Consider the following 9,580-nt stretch of genomic DNA (forward strand, 5'->3'; position numbering starts at 1 on the left):
GCGCGCGTCATTAGAGACACTTCCAGAGCACTTGGAAGATGCTGAGGTGGAGCAGCCTGATGAGAAATCCTTGAGGCATTGATCAAACGATGCCGAGGGTTATTTGGGGACAGAAGAAATTTGTGGTGACTCTGCCCCCTGTCCCCCAGTGCCCTCCTGCCCTAGCTGAGAGCATCAGGGTGCTGGGGTTCTTTGCAACCCGCTCCTGAGGGTCTCTCACTCCTTATATCCCCTGTACCGCTAGTTCACCCCAAAAATAGAGATACTACGGCTAAGTTAATATAGCCATACATAAATTAACAATAAATATTAATAAATTAGTAATTAAATATAAGTTAATAATTAAACATTAGTAGAATACTATTAAATAAACTAATAAAAACTGCAAACCCTTTTTTGTGGTTAATGCCACCCACCCAGGATCTTTGCCCACTTTCAGATAAATCACCTGCTTTCTAGCCAGCTTTTTTAAATCTTATATCTGTCTGTTTTTTCTTTCCGGTGGCTGCTTCAGCTCTTGGATCTGTTCATCCAGTGGGACTGGTCGACGTATTTGGCTGACTACGGGCAACCCACGTGCAAGTACCTTCGCGTGAACCCAACGACAGCCCTCATCCTGCTGGAAAAGTGAGTGTGGGTCTGGACACCCGGGATGGTTTCCAACCCCATCGTGCTTTGGGCAAGAGGCTGTTCTGGCAGCTCGTTCCATCACGCGCGGTGCCGGGTGGAGCTTCAGCCCAAGTCTTCAGCTGTGCCGGGACGCACCGGGCGAGTGCCACCTGGTCTCTGGGGGACTTTGGGATCGCTCCTGAAGCACAGCGGGGAGGCTTGTGCCAGTCCTACAATCCAGCAACAAGGAGGGAAAGCCCATAAATTTTGCTGCAGACCCAAAGAGTGGGAAGCTTCGCTTCTCCTGGAAGCCCCCTAGCACGTGAGGAGAAGTGCCACCGGTCACCCATCCTGCCCACGGCAGAAGGTGGCCCAGATGACCCTTTCTCTGGTTGACCCATAGGTTCCCATTGGGAGGATCAGCCCTACTCCTGCCCCTTCTCTTCTGTCAGACCTCGCAGCTGGTCTCCAGCTGATCTGACAGAGAAGTAACCTCCCAAAAATGATGATTGTTCGTCTTCCAAGCAGCTCATGCTGTGGGGACTCCGCTGCTAAGTCTTGCATGGAGAAGCAGGCGAGATAAGTGAGTTTGCAGTCAGATTTGGTTAGGTTTACCATGAAATCAGACCCTGAGGAGGAGTTTTGAGTTGTTTTTTGGAGTCCTTCTCTTTCCCATTGCTTGTAGAGGAGGAGTTGACTAGCTCAGAGTCAAGGTTAAACCTTTAGGAGACTGACCTCGGTGTGCTTCTGAGCTTTGGAGTTGCATCTGTATTATCTGTGGTCCACATAATGGCACCACCTCCTCTCCTGCAGAAAATAGTAATTTCACAGCAACTCGTGACAGCTAAATGTTCTCAGTATGGTACACAGGGACTAAAATTAGCTAGTGGCAGTGTGAAAAGCACTTTTATACATTACAGCATTGTTTTTGTATATGTATTTATATGTGTTGTGTAATAGGTTGTGTTATTCACAACGTATTCGCAACCTGACATCCATGATGTGCAAGCATGAGGTGTATTCACCAATAAAACGGTAAAACTCTGAGAGCTTGGGCATGAAGCAGCTGGCAGAGCCAGGGAGCTGTGAGCAGCAGTGAGCTGGGATCTGTGGCAGTTGCTGGGAGGGCAGTGGGACGGCAGGAGGGCAGCTCCACGCTTCCGGACGTTTTCCTCAGGTAGTACTTGAGCTCACGGCATTCGTGCTGGGTGGTGGTATTAAAAAGCCACAAATTCCTGCTTGGCTTGCCAGCCTTCTCCCCAAAAGGGTTCTGATTTGAAGGACAATCTGCATGTATCTGAATTGCTTTCCAGAGGCAGCCCCGGTGGTGTCACTGGGTTGGCACTTGTATCTCCTGCATCCGCGTAGCGTGGCATCACCGGTATGTCCCAGCGGGCTCTGCCCTGTCCCCGCTCGGGCTTCAGGCCCTCTGGGGAGTCTCTGGGCATCACCCACCAGTTCCACCTCCCTGCACTGACCTGGCTGTAGCTTCAGGGGTGTCCGCTTCCCTCCACGCTCTGAGCTCACCTCCCCAGCCCTCCCGGTAGGCAGCCGAGCTTTGCCAAGGCGATGGGAAATTCTGATCCTCTGGTTGGTTTTGTAACCTGTTCTCATCATTGTCTCTTTTCCTAATCCCACATCTCGTAGGATATCACGAGTGTAAGTATGCTGCTCGCTTGGGCTTTTACCCTCACCTTGCAGTGACTTCATTGTTTGATTTAAAGGGAGCACTAAATGATCTAAATGCAAGCTGTCTTTGAAACGGTTCCCTCCGGTAACTTTATCGTCTCAAATGCACTAATTAGAGCTAAAAGAGGAGCTTTTACGCTGCTGCTTTTATTTCTTATAGATTAATTTAAACAAAGCTTGGCTCTATTGAAGGTGGTGTTTGTTGACAGGGGTGGGGGCAGCGCTGAGCTCTCTCTCTTCCCCTTCCTTTTACTTTTAATTCTTGCACTAACGCAGAGGGACCACGTTACAGATCCCAGCTTGGTTGTCCCGGCGTTCTGCAGGCACTCCCTTAAAGAAGTAAAAGCGTCAGTGCTCCAAAGAGCTACTTAGCTGCTCGGAAGCATTGCCTCTCCCTTTCAGACCCGATAATCGTGGTGCCTGGATGCACGGCTGGATCAGGAACCGGCTGCTTCCTATAGCTCAGTCCTGGAAATGGGCTGGTGTTTCCAAACGCCTTTGGCATCGACCACCATGGCATTGGCTGTGTGTCTGTCTGCAGGGCTCTGATGGCAGGACCAGTGCCGGCGTGGTCTCCTCAAGCAGATCTGCAAGCTCAGCCTCTGCCAAGGACGCATCCGCTCCCGCTGCTACCTGGCACTGCACACCCAAATTCTGCAGGATTCTGTGTCCTTAATGCATTAATACCACTTAATAGCTCAGTGCTTCTGCCTTCACGTGATGTCTGGAGCCACCAGCAGCTCCCATTCCTCTCGAACAGTCGTCCCTGCTTTAACAGATCCACCCACGTGGGTTTGTTACGGGATCAGTGCTCCAACTGTAACGCTTTTTCATCCTGGTCCTGTGGTTTTATCCATGCAACTCCTTTCTAATCATTCAAACACACAGAAAGGTTTTCTTGCATACAACATGCGTTACTTCAGAAACATTGCATGGACCTGAACAGGTCCCACGGGATTGGAGATGGCTCCGAGGATGCCCAGACTAAGAGGGCAGAGGATGCTTGATCCCCCCTGGGTTACCTGGGGGTAGCTGCAGCAGGCAGTGGTGGAGAGCGATGCCTGCAGCGCTGGGTGGAGGTTTCTGAAGGTACAAGTTCACTTTCAGCCCCTCTGATGTCCCCATGTAGCCTGTGACATCGAAACAGAGTGCTCAGCCCTCCTGGTAAAGTGCTTTGAGACCCACGGGAGCTGTGCAGAACTGTCGGAGGTGTCCCATGGGACAGTGGTTATCTCCAAAATTCATGATACAGAGGCACCTCTAACCCATGCGACTCGAAAACGCAGCTTCCCATCGGAGCAATTGCTCCCTGGTTCTTGTGGCGGAGCAGCTGGCAACCTGCTTTGGTTAAAAAAATAGAAAAAGAAAAAAACAAATACTGTTTTTGCTGAAGAGAAGCTCTCCAAGCTATCTTGTTACTTTTGGGAAAGCAGCTCGATTCTAATCCTGTGCCTTTGGGCACTTAGAACTTCAGCAAATTAGCCTTGGGATGAAGTTGTTATCCTTGTTTCCAGTTCCAAGCTGGATGCTTTTGAAAACATTGCAGATTCCCCTTGGCTCTTTTTAGGAATACTGAGGCATGAAAAAACTTAGATTTGGTTTTTTTTATTGGTTAAATTTTAAGAGGTTTGATTTGTGCTCAGTTAACCCAACCCTGATCTGATAAAGTGCCAGCTTCCCAGGGACGCTCAGCACTGTGTCCCACTCACTTTAATGCTTCATTTAGGTCCCCAAAACCGAAATGATGTGACTTGTCCAAATCCATTAGCCTCTGCCAGATCTGATTTAGCGAGAAAATCATTTACAAATTGGGGTATCATGAAAGAGCGGAGCCAGCTGAGAACCAGCAGGTTGGATGTTGGGGCTGATACCTTGAGGAGCTTTCGAAGGGTTGACCCTTGTGGGGTGGTTTCCCTGCCCAGCACATGCCCTGCCTGCGTAAAGCTAATGCTTGGAGTGTGCGCCGAGACCTGGCCCCCCCAGTAATACGCATCGGCGAATGCAAGCGTGCATGAACCCCCAGCTTTGCATGGCGGAGAGAGATGGAGCGGCACCCGCTTCGCCTTCAGGTCCCGTCCCACCACCCGCCCTTCTTGTCTCTGGCTTTTTGGGAGACCTCGTGTGCTGCTTCATGTATTAAATGTGATTTTAAAACAATACGCATCTCCGGAAGATTTCTAAATCGAGGAAACCGGTGCTGGATTCCTCCCTTTAATATAAATTGCATTGTAAGATACTTTAAGTTCCCTACTTCACACCTTTCCATCTGGCACCAAAGCTGCATCTCTTGGCCGCATGCAATGCACCATTTCAAATAAGAAGCCTTAATGCTGTGGATTTAATGCTAATTTTTTCATTTCCTCGTAATATTACGGTGTTGTCACTTATCACTTCATGAGCTGACATGGGGAACGTAGCAGAACGGTTGTACTTGATGATCTTAAAGGTCTTTTCCAACCTAGAAGAATTGATGATTCCATGAAAAGTTGTTTGGAAGGGGAGAACAAGAAGCCATAGGGTTCTGTGCATTTTGGCATTAGGGATAGGCCCTATGGTGACACTGATTGGGATTTGAGGGGGTTCAAGCCAAAATGCCAGCGGTGTGAAGCCTGCATGTGGCTTGGTGTGCCCGTCTTTACACAAATGTGTGATAAAAATTGGGGGAGCCTTTAGATGCAGCCAGCTCCGCTCTCTCTGAGCCTGAATACGGGCACTTGGCCTGCGATTCCTTTGCGGGGCTTGGTTGCAGCGTTGAGCCACGATACCTGTGCCATAACCTGTTTCTGCTCTGCGCAGGATGAGAGACACGAGCAGAAAAAACAACGTTTTTGCCCAGTTTCGGAAAAACGAGAGGGACAAGCAGAAGCTGATAGACACCGTGGCCAAGCAGCTCCGCAGCCTGATCAACAGCCATCACTCGTGAGGGATTCGGGGAGCTCCTGCCCGCGCCGGTCCCTGCACCGCAGCCTTCCACATGCCTGGACTTGGGATTCTTGTTCAAAGAGAATATATGTATTTTTTTATTCACCTGTATAGTATTCATGAAACCTACCCTGATGACAAAATGTTCCGTGTTAAACAATCCCGGGGAAGATAGGCAGCACCGCTCATGAAGTCAGCAGTCTGCTGTTATAAACTCCTATTTTCAGGGGTTTATAAAGCGACGGTAAATCGTGAAGCCTGGGAGAGAAGTTCACACCCAGACTTTTCTTTTTTTTTATAAGCCAAATTGAAAGAATCGATCTGACTTCCTTTTGTTAAATTATTCAGTTGCAGAAAAGATGAAAACAGAAAGTACAAGGAGGAGTTGTGGTTTCAGGTTCTTCTCACGGGCTTCGGTAAAAGGAGCACACCTCTAGAAAGAGGGTCGCCTGTTTGCTTGTCTTGCCAGCTTGCATATTGGATGTAGGTAGGAAAAGAGGCAAATTGATTTCCCAACTTTTCACCTCTTTCTCCTGGAAGGGCTGATTCCCACCTCGGGCTGCAGATCGCTGGAGCTGCAGCCTTTTCCCACACATCTGTAATCCACGTAGCCACCCCCTGAGCTCCACCTCCAGGACCCGCCGCTGGCTTTTGGACCTGCACTGAATGTCGAAGGGCTTCAGGAGCTGCCTCTAAATGAGATTTGGAAAGGGAGAGCCGGAAGGTAACCTCGCAAGTTGTCCTGCGGCATCGGCCTGGGTATGCTGCTGCTCGCATCCAGCACAGAGAAAATCCAGCAGGAGAGAAAGGATGCTCAGCAGGGATGGTGCAAAGGCAGACTGGGCTCTCCTGGCATCCAGGGCACACAGTTCAGGGGTTTTTTCCTCTCCTTGCACCTCTTCCATGCTGGTGTCCCATCTTTCCTCTCCTCCTAACACGCTGCAACGGGATGAAGTCCCTCTGCTTCCCACGGGCACGCTGGCTCGCACACGAGGAGCAGCCCTGCAAACTTGCCGCTGGCCAGGACACCGAGCAGGAACCTCCTGGAGATCCCCAAAGCGGAGGCAGCAGGAGATGCCCCATGGAGCAGCTTCGCTCAGCAACCCTCAGCTCAGAAGTGCCTACGGACAAAATTCCCTTCTTTCCTCTGGCAGTGCCCCAAAATCCTCCGCTGAAATCAAGGCAGCCTTTGAGGGGGACAGTAACGCTACCAACGGGACTTCCATCCCGGGGTTCAGGTTACAGAGAGGGGACTTTCGCCCTTATCTTCTCATTACCCTTTTGACTCTAATTACTGCAGATGAAAGGCTGTCCACCTCCCGAGCCCTGATGTCCAAGGGAATTAAAACCTTCCGGGCGTATGTTGCAGCCCTGGCAGTGCTGCTTCAGCAGGGGCTTTCCCCATTTCCCACCCTCGTTTGAGGGTGGTGGGAGCTCAGCTCTCCAACCGCTTCTGGGAGCAGAGGGGAGCTTTGCTGACCTGCAGAGCTAGGTTCCTTCTCCTTCGGCGCAGACACCCGGAGCTGTGGAGGGGCAGGACTCGTTCGAGTGCCTCCGCGGGGCATTTGCAGAAGGGCAGCAGCACTTTCTTGGTGCACCCAGACCCTCTGGCCTGTTCCTTGCCCGGGGAGCTCTGCCGACAGTCAGCTCTGGAGGCACGAAGGGGGTGGTGCTTTATCTTCCCTCCTTGTTCCTCAGCAGCATGTTCTGTTTTCTTTTTGATAAGGGTACGTGTTAATTAACCCTGAAAGTAAATAGGCACGTTGTCAGCAATGACCTTCTGGAGCTGCCGTCGCGTCCCAGCAGCCTCCAGCCACGAGGACCAGTGGATTATTTGCATTAATAAGAGGGAAGAACCAAACTTGGCTTAATGGTTCCTTGTTTTTTGGGGAGGATCAGAGATTACTTTCTTCTTAACGCCTCTTTTGAAGTACTTGTAAAAAGAATGGAGGAAAAAAGAAGCAGCTGAATGAAGTTGGCGTTAGCGTGGCCAGAAGCAGATCGTCTTCATAGCTGCGTCTTCGTGCGACCCAGCAAGGGCTCCCAGAAGGACAAGTGCAAATGAACTCAGTCCTTTCCCCGCTGGCAACCTCCCTCCTGCTCTCTGCAATGCTGGACCTGAGCCTGGGGGCTTCGCCACAGCCCCTGTGAGCCCAGGGGATGCCCAGCTCGATCTTGGCATCCCAAATCCTGCACAGCCGAGAAGGAAAAGTTGCCTGGCTTGGCAGACTCCAGTAGGAACCTCTTTCTCACCAAATTGCTGGGGAAAGGAAGCAGACAAGTCCTTGTGGTCCTGGCAGCGATGGGAGAGCCCTCAGTCCTCCAGCCACATCCCACGAGCCAGAGGACCATGGAGCACATTAATTCCTCCTCCCCATTCCTTGGCATCACCGTGGGAGAGACGCAGGGACGGGAGTGCAAGGAGGGTGTCAAGTGCAGGTGGGATCAGCTGGTTCAAGCATCAGACCTGCTTCTGCCGAGCTTCCTCCCAGAGGATGCAGCCCAACACAAAATCCCAGCTACCTGATGGTGACGGTAACGGGGGAAGCTTCAGTCCACAGGGCGCTTCAGTGAAAGGCCATTAAGTAGTAACAAGCACTTTAAAATCCTTCGGAATCAAGCTGCTAGAGATGCTGGCAACGGCGCCGTGAGCATCAGTGAGCATGACAAATAAGGCACTCTGGCATTCCCAGTTTTTATTAGTGGGAGGATAGACTGTCAAAGCCAATTTTTAATCGCTTTTGTCAGCCGCTGGTTCTCCTGCCAGGCGAGGCGGTGCTTTGCAGCCCAGGGTGGTTTTTCTCTCTCCTCCGTGCTAGGCGCGGGATGAAGGGAGGACGAGCAGGCACCGCCGGGCAGCATCGCCTCCGGTCACCGAGAAGTGCGGAAGGGGCTTTGTGCTGCCGGCAGTGCGAGTGGAAAAATGCATCCAGCTCCTGCTTCCACCTTGAAATTTCATTTTTTTCCCCCTTGGGGTGACCCCTGTCTGGCACTGCGCAAGGTGTACCTGCATAAAAACCCCAAAGCAGCTGGGTCTCGAGGCAAGAACTTGTTTCAGACGCTCCAGGCAGCTCCCAGCCTTCCCTATCCCACATTTGGGCTCTTTTCTCCATCTCCACTGAGCATCAGTTAAAAGAGGAGCGACAGGGCAGTGCCGTGCACGCCCGGGATGGATTTCCTTGCTCCTTCAGGCTCTGCTCGGAGAGGCCGGGATTGGGATCCTGCACATCGACTTCTGGCGCTCAGGACTTGCTGCTGGGAAAGTCAGAATCGGCCAAGGGAGAGACTTGGCGAGTTTCTGATTTCGGGAGGTCAAGCGCCTAACCGCAAGTCACAGAATGGGATGAAAAATGGCATTTCGGTGCTCTGGTCCTAATTAACTTTGTGTTCCGAGAGATGCGGTTCCATCCCTTCAAAATAAAATTGATCTTTTAAACAGATTGCTTAAAAAGCCCTGGAAGACATTTAAAATCCCCTCTAAATCTCTTGCTAATGACTGGTATCCTCCGATACGGATGGTATTGCTTACGAGGGAAAGGTTGTCGCTATGAATTTGTAGAGGGGGTGGGAAACGGGGGCAGAACCTGCTGCTGTAATCAAAGATTTGCAACCCCCAAAACAAATAATGCTGCTATTAACACCTCTGTGTACATACATTGAACCTTCCTTAGGGTTGTTTTTTTTAAGCAGTGGCTGGGTTATCGTGCACCTTTTCCCCGACCCAGCAGACGTATTTCAGCACCAGTGGGAAAAAAAAAAATTAAAAATATTAGCAACAAAAAAGACAAGTTTGGCTTCCTGAGAAGCATCTGCACATCTTATCTTCTTTATCACCTTCAGAGGTTTTGCAGGCAGCCCAAGGGTTGGGAATAATTTTGTGAAAGGTCCCTAAAGTGCTAGCTTGCAGCCCAAACCGTACCTCTGCACGAGGGGGACGGCGACGGTTAGACCTCGGCGTGTTTGCATGTGTCTGAGAGGGAGGAGGAGGAGATTGTTCTGTGGGTATTTTTTATTCCTAGGGCTGGAGTTCAAGTCAGATGCTCTTCGCAATTTTGCACTTTGTTCTACATCCAGCCGCAACTCCAGGCTCTGATGGCGGGTTTGGGGGGAGAAGCTGGCCGGTGCTTGGTTTGAGGGGCTGTTTTGGTTTTGTTTTCTTCAATATTGGCTGCTTTTGCACCGCTATGAAAAGGGATGTTTGGGCAGAAGGCGTGGGCGGTTGCATGCTGGCCCCAAACTGTTTCCAAGATGCTGTTTCCTACCTCTCCACCGTATCTCCATTTGGCTTTTCCCTGTAGTTCTGCCTTGGCTTAGGTGCTGGTTTTGGAGCATCAGGTGGTTTGGAACATCAAACCACCCT

The 9,580-nt window shown here is 50.8% G+C and overlaps 1 protein-coding gene across 1 annotated transcript in view; it reads left to right on the forward strand.

Annotated features, from left to right (window-relative positions):
* LOC104513741 (exocyst complex component 6B-like) overlaps positions 1–5,221 on the forward strand; it is a gene marked incomplete at its 5' end in the record, with an annotated part of 13,316 nt that extends 8,095 nt beyond the window's left edge. The window contains 2 exons of the mRNA XM_010157193.1: positions 506–627; positions 5,095–5,221. Coding sequence (XP_010155495.1) covers positions 506–627; positions 5,095–5,221 — 249 coding nt within the window. The remainder of the gene's footprint in view (positions 1–505; positions 628–5,094) is intronic.
* Positions 5,222–9,580: the final 4,359 nt, after the last annotated feature.

The sequence above is a fragment of the Eurypyga helias genome, unplaced genomic scaffold (assembly GCF_000690775.1).
Source record: "Eurypyga helias isolate BGI_N326 unplaced genomic scaffold, ASM69077v1 scaffold24338, whole genome shotgun sequence".
In the NCBI taxonomy this organism is placed as follows: domain Eukaryota; kingdom Metazoa; phylum Chordata; class Aves; order Eurypygiformes; family Eurypygidae; genus Eurypyga; species Eurypyga helias.